Raw genomic sequence first — 21755 nt, 5'->3', positions numbered from 1 at the left:
GCTAACGAAGGGTATGGGCCCGAATATCCGTTGGTATTATAGTGTCACTAACTGCAATATACTATTATGTTAACTTATATTTTAAATACGACACAACGGCTAAGCCTGTAATTTTCATTAGCTTAACTGTATTATTAGTTTTACAGATATTTTAAATGATATGATGGGTAATTCTGAAAGCAACTGCTGCGACCTTTTAAAAGATGGCGGTGAAACCAAAAAGTGTGGAAACAAAGAGTCCTATCGTGACTCTAAGGCTGAAGATACCAACAGCAACAACCGGGTTGAAGAAAAACTTTCTGTAGATGTGGATAATCAGGAAGCTTTCCTACAAAACGAACATTCAAAGATAATTCTAGATGACACTCACACACTTGCTTCCACAACTGTGGGGTCTAATGTAGATGGAGGCAGTTACATGGATAAAAGAGAGGCCCTGGAGCAGATCATCCAAAACGAAACGCCACAAACTCCACAAAGCAAACCTTCCAAACCAAAAGGGTTTGACCCCCGCTCTCCAAGCAGCAGCATCACCAGAACCCCGATTGCGATGGGAAAAATCACAGAACAAGCTGGAATTCTCGACCCACGTTCTCCAAGCATTGGTGTTGATAGAACCCCAATAGTGATTAAGGAGAAAGTAGACGAATGTCTGAGTGATCCACGCTCCCCTACAGCTGGTGTAGAGCGTACTCCTATCATTATTCAATCGTTAGAAGATGCTCCCATTGTAAATGGTTCAAAAGATCTGCATGACCCACGATCACCCACTACCGAAGTGTACAGGACACCTATGCGGGTCTCTTACAATAATGCAGGTACTATTGCTTGGATAATGGATTTTTGTTTTCTGTGATATTCTTTTACAGAAATTTTTTCTGTATATTTTTCTTGTTTTTCTGTGATATACTTTCATATTTAATTATACTGGTTTCAGGTATAATGGCGTCGGTGCAAAAAACTAAAACCTTAATTTATTTTTAAACACAGGCAACCTGCGTCGAACTGTTCTTTTGACCAACACATTAATGTCTTCTCCAAACACTCGGCCAGTCGAAAAGAATGATACAGCTGAAGAAACAGACCAACATGTCCCTGCTATCACACTGGAAGAGTCTTCACCCACCAATGAAGAAAATGAAGAGAAACTCACACAGAATGTGCTATTGAACCTCAGCTGTGCCAGCAACTTAAACACATCCCTATCTTCGAGCATGATAGCTGTGCTTGGGAGTGATTCGCGCTCAGTTAACTTTGATGACATGAGTGACACTGAATTTAACTCTTGTAATGTCTCTATGGAAGACAGCATTGGTTTAGATGAAGTGAAAGATGTCTTGGATGATTTACTTCTTGATGCCTGCATCACTGAATCTACTGAGAGCAAGTCGGATTCCGTTTCTATCAGTGAGTCTAGTAATGTTTTTCCAGCAATCACAGCAGAGGTTACTGGTTCATTTACCGAAGAAATTAAAATATTTGACCAAGATGCAGAGGATGGCGAAGAAAAAGATTCAGAAAATTTACAAGTTGAGGAAAATCCGATAAAAAATGAACAACTTTTACAAGTTGCAATACCAAAGGTTGCAGAAGAAAGTTCTCAAGTTGAAACAGCACAGAGTTTTGGCAACACTCTTGAAGTTGCCAATAATTCGCCTGTTTCCAACTGTGGCACTGACATCAGTGATGTCCCAATTGTTGAAGAGATGTCTGTGTTGGATGGAGAGCTGTATCAAGCCAACAAAACAAAAATGGAGGACCTGAAGAATTTCTTACAATCCGAGACCCCTCCTTCACAAAAAACTGAGATTGATACGAATCAGCAACCAGCAACATATGTTAAATTAAACAAATCTATGGAAATTGTTGAAAATAAAAGTTCTCCGAAAATTTCTAGTGGAAGTAACAAGAAGACCAGCATTCCCATGCTCTCCACATGTATGTATAAGTTGTTTTTTCCAACCACTAGAAATGGTGTGCAGTGAAAATATATTTTGTATTCACATCCGAATCTTTTATTTTCAGCCCAGTCCCGTAGATCGTCCTATGCATCAAGTGGAAAGAAAGCACAAAGTGCTGGTTCTCTGGGTCATGTAATTCTTAAAGACCCAGTAAAATCAGATCAATCTCCTATAATTAGAGAAGCCTCTTTCTCTGTGTTCAAGCACTCAGATTCAAAGTCATTGAACCGAACACCACTTGCTGTGTTGGGTCATTGTAATTCTCCTGAAACAAAAGGAAGAAGTAAACGTCATGGTAACATGGAACGACATGTAAGTCCAATTTATATATAAGCCTGTAACTTCATACAAGCTTCATAAATAAACTTTTAACGCTATGCGAGTCCCATATATGTATATATGTATGTAACTTAATGTAAGCCTTTTACCAAACAGCAATGTAGTCAAGCTGGTTTTTCTTGATAGGAATAATCAATACATTCCAGATTATTAATGCTTATATATCGTTACAGAGCTCTACAGAATCTGCAAAAGCAACCAGTAGAGTTCCAAGGTACAGAGGTTCAGTGACTCGACCAAACACACCTAGTTCCATTCATGGGAAAGAAAACTAAACAGCAGACTTTTTAAAACCGGAGTGTTGTACATTTGTGTTCTTACCTGTTATCTAAAATTTGATAAAATCATTAGAAAAACTGCCATCTTTGCTTTTGTTGAGTGTTTTGTCTTTGTGAAAAGATGCAATTCTTTATCCTTACTTGTGTACTGCACTGCTAATAAACCTAAATTCATATTAGATCACTTGAATTTAATATAGCGGTCCATGAGCGTTACAGAAAGGTTTGGAACAAAACATGATACAATATTAAAATAATAAAAGTAAACGTGCGTTCTTACAGATTTTAGTAATACTGCAAAGCAAAGAAATGTGTATGCAACATTGCTCATGGTTAATATGCAAGTAAATTATATACTATTTTTCATTTTAACAGTGGCGTCTAAAATGAACTGAAAAGCAGAAACAGCTGCGCGAAATAGAAGCGAAGAGATCAGTTGTGTTTTGCTACTTTACCCCTCAGGTAACCTGACCAGTTATCAAAATACTTTTTAAGCACCGGCTCATTTGAAACAGAGTAAAGCAGAACAAGCTGACTTAGGTGGGTGGTGTGGTAGTCCCATCTTGCTACGTTGGGCGGCATGCCTAAAATAAAGTGTCGTAGATCATAGAATGTACGTGACCCACCATCATATAAAGGAAGCATTGCTTTTAAAGATGTCATGCCATCGTGGTACAACTGCTTCACAAGTTTGTAAGTGGCTGGAAGATCAACAGAACTAATCTGCAGACTCACTTTGGGAGGTTGCTCATTTGAACCAAAACCAAATTCATGTTCTAAGAGCGATTTAAAGTCATACAGACCAATAAGGGAATACATAAAACCATTAAGTACGAATGAACTTGGTTTGGTTGGATATTCTTCATACCAGGTGTACGTTTTTAAAAAAGTAGCACGCACACCCCCTTGCTCAGAAGATTTGGTAAACGGCTGTAAAGCATGACTGAGAGCAACTATATATTTAGGGTCATGGAAGACATGGTAGGCTCTTGATAATACAGACATCCCTTGCCCCTGACCCATGGCTGATATCCAACCAGCGGGAATTGGTGGATAGCCCTCTAGTCTTCGCTCAACATCATTTTTCCACCCTCCAGTCTTCTTGTCTTGGTTTAAATACATCCATTGGCTTGCATCAAAAAATTGGGTCAAGTGTTCAGACGTGGAGAGTGTCACATTATCAATATAACCACGACCCCTTACAATAAGCCTTGAAACCTGGAAATGTGAGTTTTATTAAATGTTTTGTTCAAACTATATATATCTATAGGCTATAACTCTTACACAGTGAATTAGTATTTTGCCTAGTATGGTAAAACTAAACAAAAGATGTTGTTTCATGCGAACAAACTTACAAACAAATTAGCACTACTATTATGTTATTAATATTAGGTATGAATGAATGATCAATGCATGGGATTAAAATTTTCTTTGCTTATTGGTAAACCTTAAGTAAGAAAAGTATACAGCAGACTGCGAAAAAAATTGATTCTAATAAATTTCTGCCCTATAAAAACAAGAAAAAAAACAAGAAGCTTAAGAAATCACACCTACCTTTTGAATGGCAATTCTAACTTTCTTTGCTTGTTTTTTAGTTGTAAGACCAATACCTTTTTTCAAATCTGTCAACAAATCCCTTGCCATATGTCTCCAAGTACGACTTGGACCGATTCCGTAATATATATTTGATTTCAAATCATAATCAATGACCAAACTGTACAAGCAACAGTGTTAGTATTGGTGTGTTATACCGGTATGCAACATGCAATCCATGCTTTAACTTCTAGTGGTATAAATAGATTGCAATCATTCCACAACAACTTCATGAAATTATTTAATGAAAATCTTTAACACATATAAGCATTTCGATGAATAAAAATGGAATGACAGAAATTAAAACGCATAACTTTTTTATTTATTTTGCAAACCAAAAAAAGCTGGAAATATTTGTTGTTAAAACATTCAAAGAAATAAATGAGAATACCTGTTTGTGATGTAATGAATTGTATATTGTTTCATTTTGTCATTGGTTTCCAAGACAACAGATAAGGAACCATTTGCAACCATTTTTAAATCAAACGACAAGATAAACTCCATGGTGTTGCCAAGAACAAGGGAGGCCCCACTTCCCAATGGAATAGAATCTAACAGATGCACTCGATGTAAGAATATTGGAAAATTATTGCAATCTAATTTTTACGACCCAAGGGGATAAAGGAAGCGTATTGACGGTAAAAAACAATAGCTGTAGTCATTATGCTGTATCTGTAATTAGGAGTTATGAATAGAATTTTATACCAAAGTGCTTGTCCATTACTATTGGGTCTATCCCCTACATGCTTCAGACCCCCACATTGCAAAACCAACATCAAATACATAGGTAAAAAAGGTTAGTAACCCTGATAAGAAATACCAAAAGCCATAACATCACAGCTCCTTATCTAAAACACACAGAAACATGCGCGAGTCGAGACTATGAGCCAAACAAAACGACATCAAATATTTGAGTAGGACAACCATGTATATCTACCTGGAGTGCTGAATTTAATAACTCGAGAATTCCTTTCTTTATCTTCTTCGTTTTCAACCAAACAGTATTTATTACTGGAGGACCACCGAGACTGAAAAGTTGATATTAAAACATGTTAGTTTTGGTAATACAAAACTGATAATAATACATGTTAGTTTGCATGTGGCATAACTTTGTACACCAGACCAACAGTTTTCTAACTGGGTTCAGCAAAGGTCTATGACTGTAGAATTGTATAGCCAGGGCGGTTCATGGGAATGAAATAAACATATATACTTCCTAATTTGTTCAAAACTCAACATTTTGTTTCAATTTGAACAAAACAGATTAAATAAGGTGACCAATTTTTTACAGAAGGTTAAAAATCTATACCCCAAACTTAAAAAGTAAAAACATATAAATCAAAAATGAACTTAAACCTGGACAGAACCCTCTGCATTTTCATAAACTTGTTTGGTTGGTGGCTTTTGTGTCATGTGTTTGCTGTAGTGACTCATGCCAAACTGAGCAATCTGGATTCCATAATAGTAACCTTCAATGTGCCACTGCGTTGATAATGGTACCCCTGGATCGAAGTGAAAATGATGGTTATTTACATAGGTTGAGTGGCATAATTATATAGTAATGGCACAAAATATGTCTCTGTTACAGAGTAATTCAGTGATAATGAATATGGTGAAACTAACTGTTTTCGTTATGCATAGTTAAAGTTGCACTGTCAGTGTCAATATATGTATTTGTATTTATATATATATGTGTGTGTGTGTATTTATATCATAAGCACCAAAATACAAAGTTTGTTTTACTAACATATACCTACAAATACCTGTAATCCCTGATATACACTTGACACGCTCTCTTGCTTCAACATTATATGAATCGAAAGTCATGAAGACACCTGTGTACGTGTATGGGCTCTTTGGATCATAGACAACCTGTTTGATTAAAATAGATTCATCATTTCATGAATAATAAAATAACTGCACAACAATACTTTCAATGTTGCACATTTTAACACAGCATATAAGGATTTGCTTATTTTCGACATAGGAAGTGGGATTAATGCTCCACAAAACACTTTTAGCTAAGTAATCATTATCAACCTATGTTATAAGGTATTTTTGTACCTTGGCATTGCTTTGTTGAAATTCAAATCTATCATAACCATCATAATGTTTCATTTTTCCATAAACATCGAAATAATTTTGAATGAAATCAAATGGCATGTAAATTTGAGCATTTGAATCAGAGCTTTTTAAACACTGGACAGTTTCTTCATCATTTATTAAACACTCTATGGCGGAAACTGAGGGCTTTAAATCATTTCTTGGGGGTTCGTCGGGACCCGATAAAGCTTGAGACTTTTTCAGTTCATTTAACCACTGCTGTTTCAATTGATTTAACTGGTCTTTGGATAAATTCTTGTCCATGCTTTTAGGTTTTATACCCACAGGTATATGTTCGCATTGTGTTTGGTTATTTTGATAGAAAATAAACCCGAAAAAGAGAATTGAACTGGCAAAAAGTAGGAATATATATTTCCGGATAAACACAACATTTCTCATGTAGCGCAATAACTGCCGAAGCATACTAGGAATATAGAAATCAGATGAAATCTGATCCAGTCTGATGGTTTCTTCTCTGCTATTGGAATGAGACACCAGAAGCTGTAACTTCCAACCCAGCTATGTTCTTATCAAACTTGATCATAAACATGCTCCATAAAACAATATTACAAACACAGTTTCACTTGAATCATGATCCACAGTTTAACAAAAGAACTAAAATAAATTAACACTCTAAAAAACAATGGTGGTGTTATTCAATGTTTTAGAATATGAAAATGTTAGTCGTACTCGCACACACAAAAAATAATTTAACATGGATAAGAAGACAGTAACTGATAAAATAAAACAAGTTCAAGGCTTTGTGGTGGTTTTTCTACACTTATTCCATGTATATACATCAATACATGTACTAGTTTGAATAAGAATTTAAATGAACATACATAACCATATGTTCTATAATATTCTGAACTGCGGTAAATTCAGTTAAGATAAACTAGACTAGACAACCATTTCACGTCGATTACGCAACTGTAAGCCACCTACACAATGACGCAAATATTTAATTAAATAACTTTCGTAATTTGTAAATAACTAACGATACCCACACCAATACGGTTTATACTACTATTACTACTTCCAATACGCTTTAATTATTTGAAGTAAGAGTACACGGTACACCTGTTGAACTACACAACGTACGTGCGTGTTCTTAATCGGCGACTTCTTCGTTTCTTGTTTCTTTTCTAAACTACAGATGTCTGTCTGTCTGGGCGAGCCGTCCACCAAGTTAAGAGACGTCTTCCACGAGTGGCGCTTGTGGCTTGTCTAGGTTATTTTTCAAAGCAATACAGGCGGGTAAATTACAACATTCACTCACTGCGGTTGACGCTATTGGTAACATACTCATACAGCAAGGTCTACAAATGATATTCTACAACTGAAAACACATTACCATGCACTTCGGTTGATATTCATATTTGCACTTAATGTACTTTGCACATGTGGTTTGCTAAGTAAGGTATAGAAATAAATCTCTAGGCATTACTTTAACCCACAATCTGTATTAAAACTAGTACATATTTCCTTGTAACCGCAGTTGGGAAATCATGAATCAATCATAATGTACCCTGAATTTCACTTTAATTAGTATAACAAAGGTTTACAGAAATATTGTACAAAAACTAGTAAAATATGTAAAAAATGAGGCTTTTGTAAAGGCTGTAATAATACTGAACAGCAAAAAAAACAAACAGATTAGTTGTGTTTTGCAACTTTACCTTTCAAGTACCCTGACCAGTTATTAATAAACTTTTTGAGTACCGGCTCTCTTGAAACAGAGTAAAGCAGAACAAGCTGACTTAAATGAGTAACATGATAACCCCACCTTGCCACATTAGGTGAAGTGTGTAACATAAAGTGCCGTAAATCATAAAATGTATGTGACCCACCATCATATAAAGGAAGCATTGCTGTTAAAGATGTCATGCCATCGTGGTACAACTGGTTCACAAGTTTATAAGTGGCTGAAAGATCAACAGAACTAATTTGCAGACTTACTTTAGGAGGTTCCCCATTTGAACCAAAACCAAATTCATGTTCTAGAAGCGATTTAAAGTCATACAGACCAATAAGGGAATACATAAAACCATTAAGTACAAATGAACTTGGTTTGGTTGGATATTCCTCATACCAGGTGTACGTTTTTAAAAAGGTAGCACGCACACCCCCTTGCTCAGAAGATTTGGTAAACGGCTGTAAAGCACGACTGAGAGCGACTATATATTTAGGGTCATGGAAGACATGGTAGGCTCTTGATAATACAGACATCCCTTGCCCCTGACCCATGGCTGATATCCAACCAGAAGGAATTGCTTCAAAGCCTTCAAGCTTCCGCTCAACATAATTTTTCCACCCTCCAGTTTCCTTGTCTTGGTTTAAATACATCCATTGGCTTGCATCAAAAAATTGGGTCAAGTGTTCAGACGAGGAGAGTGTCACGTTATCAATATAACCACGACCCCTTACAATAAGTCGTGAAACCTGGTAATGTGTCAAGTTACTTCTTAAATATAAAAGAAAAAGATAGCTATTATTTTATTTAAAAACAAAAACGTATCACTGGACTTACCTTTTGAATTACAACTTTCACTTTTTTAGCATGCCTTGTTGTTGAAATACCAATACCTTTCTTTAAATCTGTCAACAAATCCCTTGCCATATGTCTCCAAGTACTACTTGGACCGATTCCGTAATATATATTTGATTTCAAATCATAATCAATGACCAAACTAAGATTTAAAGTCAAAGATAAATTATGTTAGTATCAGTGAGTGAGTAAAATCTGGAACACAGGTAAGGTCACTGTTTGTACAATACCTGTTTGTGATGTAATGAATTGTATATTGTTTCATTTTGTCATTGGTCTCCAAGACAACAGATAAGGAACCATTTGCAACCATTTTTAAATCAAATGACAATATAAACTCCATAGTGTTACCAAGAACAAGGGAGGCCCCACTTCCCAATGGAATAGAATCTAACAAATGCACTCAGTATAATAAAGGGATATGTGTGTGTGTGCAAGTGTAAAAACCAAGTTCTTACTGAATACCATTTTATCACTTTAATTTTAGTAACCCCCTTAAAAACAAACAAACAAACAAACATTGTATGACTGTCACAGAAAATACATTACACAGGTAGGAAACTGAGTTAAAACCATTCATATGCCATGAGTTTGCATTACACTGTTTATTTAAACAAGATACATGTGTGTTTTACCTGGTGTGGTGAATTTAATAACTTGAGAATTCCTTTCAAAATCCTTTTTCTTTTCCACCAAACAATTTTTGTTACTGAAGGTCCACCGGGGCTAAAAATAAAAATACATTAGCACCAAGGCTTGATTTAAGCAATTACAATGACAAGTTTAAAAAAAAAAGTGGGCATTTTTTGGGATTTTACTAGGAGTTATTTCTCCAATATTAATTAAATCACATTGAAAATTTTGTGTACCGGCACTGCTTTAAACTCTCAGGTAACAAATTTAATGTTCAAACACGATTATTGTTCAAATCAAATGGTATAACATCAAAGTGAAGCTGCATAATATGAAAATACACTGGTTTTAATGCACAAAATATGAATGTGTTTAAACCTGGACAGATTCCTCTGCATTTTCATAAACTTGTTTGGTCGGTGGCTTTTGTGTCATGTGTTTGCTGTAGTGACTCATGCCAAACTGAGCAATCTGGATTCCATAATAGTAACCTTCAATGTGCCACTGCGTTGATAATGGTACCCCTGGATCGAAGTGAAAATGACTGTTATTTTAACAAAGGTTGAATAAAATATGTTTCCTTAGGTTGTAAAATTTACCATTGTATACACAGAGTTTGAGAGTAATACAAACTGTCTTTTTACAATGATATACCTGTAATTCCTGAAATACACTTTACACGATCCCTTGCTTCAACATTAGATGTTTCAAAAGTCATAAAAACACCCGAATAAGTGTAAGGGGTCTTTGGATTGTATACATCCTGCTTAATAGAATACAATTTAAAAAAATAATATTTTAGCTAAATTATCAATATATATATTTAATTTATTTTTGCACCTTGGCATTACTTTGTTGAAATTCAAATCTATCATAACCATCATAGTGTTTCATTTTCCCATAAACATCAAAATAGTTTTGAATAAAATCAAATGGCATGTAGATTTCACTTTTTGAACTTTTTAAGCACTGAACCATTTTCTCATCATTGATTAAACATTGTATAGCAGAAACGGGAACTTGTGAGTCAGTTTGGGGGGGTTCGTCTGGGACAGACAATATTTGTGATGTTTTCAATTCATTTAACCACTGTTGCTTCAACTCATTTAATTTGTCTTTAGAAAGGCTTTCTTCAATACTTTTGACACTCATACCAACTGGCCAGCTTTCACATTGTGGATTGTTGCTTTGATAGAGAATATAGCCAAGAATTGAAAAAACAGCAACCATTAGTAGGAAAATGTGCTTCTGAATGAACATGGCATTCCTTATGTACCGCAAAACTTGCCGAAGCATGTTGGCTATGTAGAAGTCATACAAAACCAATGGAAATATATGCCACTTGGATAGCTTGAATGTACCACAAAACCAGATAAGTCTTTACAGTGAACAGGCCTCTCACAGAAACAATATCTTTGATTTGAATTGTACCATTACCACCTATTTATTTATTATCACAGTAGAACCATTGACACCAAAATATATTATATACCTTGGAGTAAAAGCAGAAAGATTGTATTTCGAAACTGAAGCCTAAATTTTAAATCCAAAATGTTATGGATAATAGACTGAGCTTGTAATAAAAATAACAGTTTTATAGCAACAAGTATAATATTCTACTGCTTTTTAGTTATTATCTTTGAAGTATCATATGCAAAACAGAAAATTTTAATTTTAAAAATTCCTGAGGCCACCTTCCTACTCAGATTAAACTGCAAAATTACTAATCTTACAACACTTAGACACCTATATTAACATCAAACTAGGCACACTCAATAAATTTTGCTACTGACTTGTCTGATTATTTGCTCTATTCCTATGGCTATATAAATACATTAATTATTAAACCTTTCTGTACGAGTTCTTGCTAATTCGGGCCTGTAGGTCGTATCTTCGCTATCGTTCTTGCTGTTTCAGCTCAAACACTAACCTGTAAAAAAATTAACTGTTCAAAAAATCTCAAGTATGGCTTAATAGAACTGTTATAAGTATTTTCCAGTACGGACAATGTTTTCGACAGTCGAACTGTTTATTTGTTTGTTACAGACCTATGTTGATTATGCCTGTGTTGTACGCGTGTCGTTTGTTTGACATATCGCTAGATTCCTAGATATTTATTCTATTAAACCAATGCTGTACAAAACATGACTTTTGTGCAGTTGTGTTTCTTCAACTTGTAGTAGCTTGGCGGTTAATACAGCTCGTGTAAACGGTCGCAAGGTGGTGCGAAGGAGTAAACAGTACGTGAATTCTGGACCGTGGTATTTTTTTGGACAAACCACTAAACCTCATAGGTCATGGTGTTGTGGTATAATCATTAAACATAATATTATACCAGAGATCGCTGCAGCTAATTTGGAAGGGTGTGTCTGCCTATATGCACTCGCTATGCTGTATTATAATACGTTATAAAACGTTTAAAGTTGCCTCTCTATCTGTGCCATATAGCCTAAGTTCTTTTGTTCAAGTATTTCACCACCAATTTTGCGGTTCTCTATTTTAATCCAAACGTTAACTGCGAAACGTACACGATTATAATGGTACCATTTAACTTATTACGGATGGAATGCAAATACGGTAAGATTACCCCAGCAATTATTGTTGGAGATGGGAAAGCTAATACGCGGTAGCATTTAGGGTGAAGTGTCTATACATATGTATCGGAATGGGCTAAAGTAAAAGCAAGCACACAGCGGCTGGAGAAGCATACGCTTTATACACAAGAAACCATGCACACAAAATGGCAAGATTGGGCATGTTACAACATATAACTGTATATAAGGTAGGCTATATGGAAGCTGGTTCAGTTCGATAATGGTTGGCTAAGTTGCCCGACAAAACGACTGAAGGTCATAAAAGTAAAACAGACACCTTAATAATTCAGTAACTTATATTTTATACAAAGTGGTTGAACATTAGAGAAGGTGTATGTGCAAGATGCTTACATCTCTAAACTAATGTTGCCCTGAGACAGAACACAGTACTGTACAATGGAATGGAACGTGAGAGAACTTAAGTTTATATACACACAAATGATTGAACGCGGAATGCATTGGTTTGGTGCGAGGTTACAACGCATATGGAATGGATACGAAGACTTCAAAGACTGGAATGGACAGATATAGCTCTTTTCAAAGTTCACTTATCAAATCTACAATCTACATGACACATTGCTGTTGTCTGGCAATCTCTTCATTTGTGTCGAGTGAAAGAGGAGATATTGTCGCCGTGCTGCTTACGGGTTTCGACTGGTGGTTTACTGACGGGATATCTTCAATGGAGTTCGCTTGGAGCGAAATAGATTTGCTTGATTCTATCACCACACCACTGTCTATACTCATTGCTTCCACACTTTCCGTATCTGTACCGGAATCTGCCATTGCAGCAGACATTAGCTTACGTTTTTTCAGGTGCTTAATGCACGAGACGTCGTATCTTGGTCTCTCTGTTTCGGAATGGGAAACGCTTTTTTTATAACACGGCGGTTCACTGGCATAATACAGCGGTTCAACAAACTTTAGATGCTTTGGAATCAAGTTGTGCGATAATGTTTGCTCATGAAAAGATGTGGCTGTACCTGGAAAGGTTAGAACTGGTCGAACCTGAGGTGTGTTGCCTGCGCAATGGGTGTACAACGTGGTACGAGGGGAGAGCAACACCTCTGGTTGTTGGGGCAAATTGACAAGAAAACCGGGAGGGTACAGAGCAGGTATGTGTGGATGAAACAACTGGCTTGGTTGGCACATTTGGTCGGCAAGTGCTGCTGCGTATTGTTGTTCGAGGAATAATCTGTTGTAATCAAACGCAGGCTGAATCAGATTGTTTTGAGCAGCTGTTAGTGTAGTTAGGGGTGGTGTTCCGATTGTTGGCGGTTTAGATGCATGGCTTCTAAGGTCAACCGGGTATTGAGGTAAAGTAGTTGCTTGACGGGTAACGTCATCGTGGCTTGGTTGCACAGCTTGTTTAAAGCTTCGATCCAGTCTTGGATCGGAGTCACTTCTTACCGGTCTCTGGCGGTGGAGACCGGAAAGTCTTCGCCGATCAGTTTGAACCACTGTTGCGTCATTACGTGACGAAACGCCAAGGCTTGAGTGTACGCTATCATGGGCAACATCACCGTAGCTTCGTGAAGGTGGCAGTATGTGCTGACCTTCGCTGTAAGTTCGAATTCTTCCGGCAGCCAAAGGAGATCGTCGCTCAAAACTTCTTGCTTTCTGAATTGGCAACTGTTTTCCGCAGGACATCCCTAGTTGGGGGGGCATAAACATTCTTCGGTCTGGGAGAATGGGCACCGCTTTATCACTTTCCGTCTTATCAGATCGAGCCGCAGAACGTTTACAATGTCGCTCGGGCGCTAATTTACTGCAGTCGACAGGCGAGCATGGTCTGGGAACTATGCAATGCTCCCACGATTCTTTGCTTTGTACACCAGAGTAACGAGCCAAAACTTTGTCACAATTCTCACTTTCGGTGTTACTTCCTTCAGATGAGGACGTCGTTTTATTACCAGACGATTCCAAACACGTTGATTCTTCATATTGTCGTTTACCTGTGGAAAGTATAATTGTTAAGCCGTTTACCCCAAACCAGCAAGGTGTTACGAAATCTACATATTTCGCTTAAAAAAACGCTATGGTTAAAGTTCGTATGAATTGAATGTGACATAAGGTTGTACAGTGTACCAAAGGCCACCTTTATTGGCTTGTTTTACAAGTATCTTGGGTACATTGATATATAAGTGATTTAGCTTAAATTACAGATTAAAGCTTTGATTAAACGGCGTTGGTGTATTAGACGTTTATCAGGTATTGGGGCTATATCAGACCGGATTATGGATTGTACTTTTCTCATTACCCTGCCGTTCAAGTTTCTTAATAACGCGAGGTTTAGAACAAAGCCGTAGTTCTTAGCGGTGTCAAGATATTGTCAAGAGCATTATATTGTTGCGTCCGGCGAGCGGAATTGTACGCAACTGTGGCTGAAACAAAAAACGACTACGAGATGTAAAAATGGACATTTGATACAGATGAGCCGATAATTAGATCTCTGCTAAGTGAGATAAGAAAATATCCCGTTCTACGTTGAGAGTCGGTTAATGGAAACGCCGATGTGTCCACCGCACTCATTATGGGATCATAAAGGATAATGCATCTAGATGCTTGTCGCTAGAGCTCGCCATTATTTTCAATCCCCGTGCTGTCTTGTTTTTCAACGATAATGGCACTTACCCACTGTCCACGGACATGGGCCGAAACAAATTAAATTTGAAAACTAGTCACGCAAGTTTGGCTCGTCGTTGCTCGTGGACTAATACCTAATATAGGCCTCGTAATAACACACTGCGAGTGCCGGACAGCTAAAACAATATGAATTGTTTATTTTAGACGCCGTCACTTCCCAACAATTATCGGAAATTGTTGTGTTTTTAATAATACTCTTTAACTACTAACATTATAGCAAGGTTTCATGATATTTTTATCAATATATATCTTTGATTATTCGCTTATGCATCGCACACTCGTCTTTTTGTTAACAAAGACGAAAAAAGCGATTCTGGTTTCCGAGCTGTCTCAACATGGAAAGTATATATATCGGTTGAACCGCCTTTTAAACAAACTTTTCTATGATCAGCATATACGTGACATTCTCGAAATGAAAATGGCGAACTTTAGTGGAGTGGCTTTCATCAAGGAATAGGGCTGTAGTACATTTAATTTTTTTTTACCCGGTAAATATAGGGTAACAGTGAACAGATCATATACCCAACGACGACTATAGTCCGTATAACCCCAAAAGTTTCGATTTTTAATAAAGGCTGGGCAGCATCTTTATACCAAATGCTATATAGGCGTCAGCTTTACGATGATACATACACCGCACCAATATTCCACAACCAACAATTTCAATAAAACCTCGAAACCACAGAGCTTCAAATGACAAGCTTACCGGATTTCACACTTTGGCTCACGGCGGTCGATTCGGGATCTTCGATTGGTCTATAACGCAAATAAACAATTTCAAAATAAATCGATAACATACCAATAATGTCACACGGTTAGCGCTGTGTGTGCAATAAAGGATATCTGGAAAATTAGAAAATAGAGTTTTTACCAAACACCTATTTTATTTGTTAAATAACTCTTGTATTTATAGAAACCACACTTAGACAGGATGCATTTTATAGTTTTAAAAATTGCGTTAAAATATATGTATTTTTAGTGGGTAAAAGTTAGCAGAATGTTGTTGCGTTTGTATCGAAAATACATTTTTGGGTGCCGAGATTCTCTGTGTAATGCAAAATAAACAACAGGTATTTAATATTAGGCCCGGAGACCATTGTATATTTGTATGTTTGTAACAATTACCTGTATAAATGAGGATTTGGGTTTCCTTTGGTTTTCTCTCCGGACCGCCGGCGCGAAAAGCGAGCAGGAGGTTTTATGTTTGATCTTTTTGCCTTGGATTTCCATGTTGGTTCTTTCAGCATTACGTACATACAGGCTTTGATGACGTCATGAACCTTTTGACAGATAATTTTTAAAATTAAAACAAAATATTTTCCATTACTTTGTATGTAAAATAGAGTATACCGGCTCAAATATACAATATTCTGAAAGCACCCTACTTATTGTAACGCTATATTGTCCGTAAAATTTAAACGCTGTTTACGCTTGAAATCAGTCTAAAAACTAGGTATGGTTTGTGGGCTGAAGCCGCATTACAACGAACATTTCTCATTACGTTGCAAAACCTGTTGTCTGTTTCTGTTTCGTTTGTTCGAATCCGCCGTTTTCTTTTGACTTTGTTGCAACTTTGTTTTTTAAATTTATCCGCGGGGTTAGGACAACTGACAGTATATACACGTAGCACACATGGTGATCTTATATAAATACGACTTGCGCTGTTTTAGTGCATCGTTTTTATAAGGGAATTCGTTAAAGGGTGCATTATTTATCTTTCCATAGTTGTTGGTTTTAAAAACGCGACATGAAACCGGAACTTATATGAACAATAATGCTCAATTTTTTAATATCGAGCCAACTTTTATGGGAATATGGGTCTAATTCCTAGTTCCTTTGCCGTGTATCAAACGTCGCAATATTGGGGCTAAACTTAATAGACCTACTTACTTGGAGCAAGCATGACATTAGTAAAAGGTCAACGACATTTTCTTCGGTAATGCACAGCTCGATAGTGTACATGTAATCTAACAGTTGACCAAAAATAATCGGGTTGAATCCTGGGAGCGAAATGGTTTGTCTCTTTCGGAGACTCTTAGCTGCAAAGGAGCGAGACTTTGGAGAAGGTGGAAGAATGGGAGAAGTCGGAGGACTCGGGATCATCTTGACTGAGATTGATCTTCCGTAGTGAGATTCGGAGACCGTTTTGCGTCTTCTTTTTGCTGGAGGCATCGGATGAAAGAGTTTTTCGTCCAAAGATCTTTGACCAATTAGCGTTGATGTTGATTCTTTTAATTTCTCGTTAAAGAAGCCGCTACAAGCCGCGAGAATTGCTTTATGAGCTAACAATAGTTCGCCTTCGACTTCAAGTGCGACGTCACAAGTGGAATTTTCTGTGTGTCGTCGCTGTGTGTCCAGCTGTTCCATTACTTCACCAATGTGGCATTTGGACTTCAAGATATATTTTTTCTTATCACACATGATAACAGCTCCTTGCTTCGACTTTCTTATGTCATGTAACATAGTCTTTATTGTCTAGAAAGTGAAATAATAGAGGTTTTACAATATGTTTTACCTTACGACTTTAAAACAACGTGGTTTTGCGTATTTTATATTTCGTAGTAAAGTTAAATCTAACCAAAATTTGCTATGTAAACTAACGAAGCCACAGTCGGTCTGACATCGTAATATATATATACTGGGCATATGACCTAGTAATAAAGTGCTCCTGTCTGGCAGCTTTCCCTAACTATATGTAAATGACTTTCGCGGAAGAACATCTAGCAACACTGCACACAACAGAGTGGTCGAACTTGAATAGCGAAACACGCGTGGAACGCAGCATAACAGCAATCGACGGACGAAAAAGTCCGTAATCGTTCGTATATATCTCTCTCACCCTCCAGGCACTTGTAGTAAAATTGTGACGTAACAACATGGGGAGAGTCGCTGCGATCGCCTACACTACGTCACAAGATCCGAGAAAACTGCAGCGCGCGCGACACGGGCAAATTTCCGCGCCTCAGGGTTAATTTATTCCGATGGTGCCAACGGTCTTGTGCATGAAATTGAGTCATTCCTAAACGGCATGAAAAATATTTTCGAGCGAGCTTAAACCGTGCGGAATCGTCGTAAACATTTCCGCTTTTTTTTTCGACATGACACCACGTGACTGAGATTACTGGTCAGTCACGTGGTTAACCTATTACGGATCCTATTGGCTCATTCAGAAATACTTTGGAGCTCGGACGCTAATGGTAAAAATACTAACAAGTACGGAACATTTAACGGCTCATGTTCTGCGAGAAACAAAAATTCCCTCTTATCGACACAAACCGCACCGTGTTAAACTAATGTAGATTTTAATCGGCCAATATACATAGAACGTCGCTTCTACTTTTACTTATCTTTTACAGTTTATTATTTTCCGGTTTAGCAAGAAAAATTAAAAAGATTTAATAACTAACGTATAACGACACATCACGACTTTAGAAGATGAAAACCATTGTCCCAATCCGACGGACCAAGATAGATTTTACGCCCTAATCCACGACACGATAAAGTCTTTGTCTATATATCTAATATCGCTACCCAACATTTTCTAATACCACATACCAGTTTACGGTAAAACTTTTGAGTTTAGAATCTCAACCAAAGTTACGTGGCTTCATTATAAACCTAAACCGGTTTGTGACTCTCTTGAACCGAGCATTGAATCATTAAGTGCCATTCAATATGGTACGCTTAGGTTTTAGTATCTAATTGGCAAGTTATACGAGCGCCATTTACATGTTATTGAACTTAAACGACCTTGAGTCAAAACAACTATATTTGTGCGCGGTGATGACAGTTCTTGCATGGATGACGTCAGGGCGAAACTCTATGTTGTATAATTTCTTGTGGCAAGACCGCCAAACACAAACTTGTGCACCAAAAAGTTATATTCTGCATGTTTGGAAACTAAACTGTAAAGTTGCGATGACCGCGTTGCCGTGTAGCGGGATCACGCTACAAAAATAGAAAAGTATGTTCCACGGTTCACCCCACGACGCCTAATACAACATTATAAAAATGCTTCATAAAAACAACGTCTGTGTGTGAACGACGTAAATTATATATTGGGTAAAATTTAATTGTTTAAAACACGATCAGGAAGTATATATGGGATTTGGGTGCAAACAGTATCCCATTTTACCCCACAGTACTATATGATGCTTGTTAACATTTCTTTTTAAACCCTTATAACCCCGGCCTTCTGATAAACAGTGGTTGCATTCAAGGTGCATTTGAGGGCCTGTAGGCTAATGACACGATAACCACATTTGTTCACGGAAGTAGCTACCATGTCCTCTGCTGCCATCAACAAGAATCAAGCATTTGTGACCGCCGAGAAACGCCCTTGTTGATATTGAACTTAGATTCAAGCACACATCAACTGTGTTCATGACTGGAGATGTTATTGTAACGGCGGATCATGTAGAATTCGAAAGTAATTCAATTTATAAGAAGACTTGCTAGACGTAAGCAAATACGATTGCGGTCAGCAAACGGAATTCTTCAACTAACTAGTCCGCAGCAGCAGCTTAGCGGATGTCGTGGTACGTAGCATATACGCGTTGGCCACCAAAAATGAGCCTAAAATTCGTAAGTTTCAAGGCCATCATGTTTCAGAAAGAGCTAAAGCGCTTGTCATAATTAAGCACTATGACGTAACAACAAGCGACAAAGGTGGGGTGTGTCGTGGGCGCGAGAGGCGGATTGTGGCCAATCACGCAAGGTTAAATTTTCTTGACAAACAAGGTTTCCCCGGGGCGTTTGTTTTTCTTGGACTCGAACCTTGTCGCACGTTTAAAGCGGAATTATTAAGCCATGAATACGATATTGCCACTAAATGTGCCAAAATTAAATACACGCGTGCACCCTAATTTCTGGAAGCGTTTATAAGCGGCTACAGTTTAAAATTTTAAACAATATTTTTTCGACAGCATAAAAAAACTATATAACATACTGTGACGTCACAGAGAATCATCAACTAGCCATAGGCCATGACCTTTAGCACCAACACAAATTTATCAAATTTTTTATTCATGTTGCGCATAAGACGACGTGCGATAAATCATGGGATTCAAACACGATTGAGTCGAATTTTGGGTAGAAGTTCAACTATTCGGCCACGATCTTTTCGAGTCACTGTTCACTTGTAAAGCAGGTTCGCCCGGATAGTTCGGTATTTTAGCTTATCTGGCGTCGTGTTTGCTGCTGTTACTCCGTGTTTGTGATTTGCGTGATGCTACAATAAGCAACTCAAAATGCTAATTTGGCTGCGGGATTTCCCAATACAACATTCTTGTGGTTGGGCAAAATATTAAACTAAACAGTCGACATAAGGACCTCGTATATGATACTGTGTGTTTACACTGTATTAAACCTATGGTAGGGTGGGGTAAGATGGGTTTCCCGTTCCATTGATATGTAGTAAACAAAGAATATTTACGGATTATATAACCGTAGCCTCACGACTGTGGAAAGGCTTTGTTAATTGTTCAAAACACGACCAGGAAATATATATTTTAAGTGCTAACAGTATATATCCCATCTTACCTCACAGCAGTGCTATATGAAAAATATTTATGGATACGTACATACTGGCATATAAAACATGTTTCCCACATGACGTATTGCATCAAATATATGCGGCGAAATCAGTCACGATATAAAAATTTATAAATCACGAGTGCTAAGACCATTGTTACGTCATATTGAGATGACAATGACTCATCTAGATTGCTACTCACGGGTTCAAACGGATTCGGAAGTCGGTTTTAATTCCCTGAGTCATCCTAATCACACGGGTATATTAACCGGAAAAACAAAAATGCTGCGGTTATGGGATTCTTAATTAATTCTAACTTGCTCAACGAAAGTTTGTCTTTTTAATCTACTGTTTTTTCACTTTTTGTTTATTTATACGTAAACAAACATGTTTGTTTTTTAAATACGGCATTACACACATAAATCTACGCAAAACAGAAGAAAAATCACCGCAATAGAACGAGTCTTTTTTCCTATATATGAACTCAGGATATATACTCTTATATTTGTTAACTGCTATTTCCAACATTAGTTAGCACTCATATAGTACTGTGGGGTAAGATGGGATACCGTTAGCACTCAAGTCCCATATTTCCTGATCGTGTTTTAAACAAACAACGCTATTATATAGAGTCGCGAGGTTACGGTTATATTTTATATACATTTTAAATATTATTGTTTAACACCACATGGGAGGGGAAACGAGAAAAACATGTCCCATCTTACAGGCAACTCCTACAAATAAAAAGATTCATAAAAGTGTTCATATTCACTTAGCTTGTGTCATAGTAACTTTTAAGCCTTTATTGTAACTTTACCACATCCGGAATTACCAACACATGCGTGTTACTGGTTTCCCGCAATACTTCTTCTTGCGGGTTTAAAACCGCACTTCCTATTTAAAGTAAGTATATATTTAAATCGATATTCATAGCGAAATGTATATATATAGCTCTAAAATTTATTTAAATTCCTATGGCGGTCATGGGGATACTCGTGCATGTTTGTATAGTTTATATGTCTTATGTGGGCTTTTTCCACGTAGTATATACCCAAAAGAGGCTTATTAGCAAATATATGTTACGTACCAACTTTTCGTTAAAATCTTGCACAGAATTAGAACCGGATTTTTTAAACCGTAACTTCCGAAACTATAAGTTAATTCAGGGGAAAAGGCAATTAAATTTATTGCAATTTGGCTTTAAAATACTTTGAACTCTATTCTGGTAAACTTGAAATATTTGGCGGGCATCCGGTACAGCTTTCCGGTGGGTTACACGGCTGAAATCCGGCTCCGCAAGAAATTGTACAGAACTTGTACAACACGATATGAGCATTGCTGTAAGAGCATCATTGAATCGGATTATTTTTTATTAAATCCGCGTAGATGGGTGAACGCCAATTCCGAGCATTAAGTCGGTTTGAAACATACGGATCGAATCAAGTTAATATTCCGTTCCGAATTAAGGTTCTAATTGAACATTGGTCAGCAGTTAACACGCAGCGAGCGACCATCAAGTTAACGTGT

General features: G+C 37.2%; 4 protein-coding genes across 5 annotated transcripts in view; 1 reads left to right on the top strand and 3 right to left on the bottom strand.

Annotated features, from left to right (window-relative positions):
- The first annotated feature begins 139 nt into the window (after positions 1-139).
- LOC100176363 lies at positions 140-2757 on the top strand. Its single transcript, XM_002131970.4, has 4 exons — positions 140-818; positions 991-1938; positions 2026-2273; positions 2474-2757. Exons 1-4 carry the CDS (start codon positions 161-163, stop codon positions 2573-2575), a joined length of 1956 nt encoding a protein of 651 aa, XP_002132006.1. The 5' UTR covers positions 140-160; the 3' UTR covers positions 2576-2757.
- LOC100181100 (D-glucuronyl C5-epimerase) lies at positions 2758-6925 on the bottom strand. 2 transcript variants are annotated; one of them, XM_002131952.4, is made up of 7 exons: positions 6236-6925; positions 5935-6043; positions 5528-5673; positions 5109-5199; positions 4563-4722; positions 4133-4292; positions 2758-3796 (listed from the first exon to the last, which is right to left on the bottom strand). In XM_002131952.4, exons 1-7 carry the CDS (start codon positions 6695-6697, stop codon positions 3011-3013), a joined length of 1914 nt encoding a protein of 637 aa, XP_002131988.1. In that variant the 5' UTR covers positions 6698-6925; the 3' UTR covers positions 2758-3010. The 2 variants fall into 2 exon arrangements, with proteins under 2 accessions (XP_002131988.1, XP_026692354.1); XM_026836553.1 differs by having other exon boundaries at positions 6700-6924.
- A 792-nt stretch (positions 6926-7717) lies between these two features.
- LOC113473995 (D-glucuronyl C5-epimerase B-like) lies at positions 7718-10968 on the bottom strand. The gene is made up of 7 exons (XM_002131942.4): positions 10296-10968; positions 10110-10218; positions 9834-9979; positions 9458-9548; positions 9053-9212; positions 8805-8964; positions 7718-8716 (listed from the first exon to the last, which is right to left on the bottom strand). Exons 1-7 carry the CDS (start codon positions 10749-10751, stop codon positions 7931-7933), a joined length of 1908 nt encoding a protein of 635 aa, XP_002131978.1. The 5' UTR covers positions 10752-10968; the 3' UTR covers positions 7718-7930.
- Positions 10969-11941: 973 nt separating this feature from the next.
- The window catches only part of LOC100178686, a 16472-nt gene continuing 6658 nt past the window's right edge, over positions 11942-21755 (bottom strand). The window contains exons 2-5 of the mRNA XM_002125832.5: positions 16586-17170; positions 15821-15975; positions 15402-15451; positions 11942-14004 (exon numbers count right to left, since the gene is read on the bottom strand). Coding sequence (XP_002125868.1) covers positions 12614-14004; positions 15402-15451; positions 15821-15975; positions 16586-17158 — 2169 coding nt within the window. The 5' untranslated portion in view covers positions 17159-17170 and the 3' untranslated portion in view covers positions 11942-12613. The remainder of the gene's footprint in view (positions 14005-15401; positions 15452-15820; positions 15976-16585; positions 17171-21755) is intronic.

The sequence above is a fragment of the Ciona intestinalis genome, chromosome 11, assembly GCF_000224145.3.
Source record: "Ciona intestinalis chromosome 11, KH, whole genome shotgun sequence".
In the NCBI taxonomy this organism is placed as follows: Eukaryota; Metazoa; Chordata; class Ascidiacea; order Phlebobranchia; family Cionidae; genus Ciona; species Ciona intestinalis.
This window is presented reverse-complemented; position numbering and strand designations above follow the sequence as displayed.

Excerpts from the sequence above, each read along its gene's own strand:
- LOC100176363 (XM_002131970.4), top strand. The coding sequence starts at position 161 with ATGATGGGTAATTCTGAAAGCAACTGCTGCGACCTTTTAAAAGATGGC. Across the intron at positions 1,939-2,025 it reads CATTCCCATGCTCTCCACAT|CCCAGTCCCGTAGATCGTCC; the intron begins GTATGTATAAGT and ends TTTTATTTTCAG. Across the intron at positions 2,274-2,473 it reads ATGGTAACATGGAACGACAT|AGCTCTACAGAATCTGCAAA; the intron begins GTAAGTCCAATT and ends ATATCGTTACAG.
- LOC100181100 (XM_002131952.4), bottom strand. The coding sequence starts at position 6,697 with ATGCTTCGGCAGTTATTGCGCTACATGAGAAATGTTGTGTTTATCCGG. Across the intron at positions 6,044-6,235 it reads TTCAACAAAGCAATGCCAAG|GTTGTCTATGATCCAAAGAG; the intron begins GTACAAAAATAC and ends TTAATCAAACAG. Across the intron at positions 3,797-4,132 it reads TTAGAATTGCCATTCAAAAG|GTTTCAAGGCTTATTGTAAG; the intron begins GTAGGTGTGATT and ends TCACATTTCCAG.
- LOC113473995 (XM_002131942.4), bottom strand. The coding sequence starts at position 10,751 with ATGCTTCGGCAAGTTTTGCGGTACATAAGGAATGCCATGTTCATTCAG. Across the intron at positions 10,219-10,295 it reads TTCAACAAAGTAATGCCAAG|GATGTATACAATCCAAAGAC; the intron begins GTGCAAAAATAA and ends TCTATTAAGCAG. Across the intron at positions 8,965-9,052 it reads ATTCATTACATCACAAACAG|TTTGGTCATTGATTATGATT; the intron begins GTATTGTACAAA and ends TTTAAATCTTAG.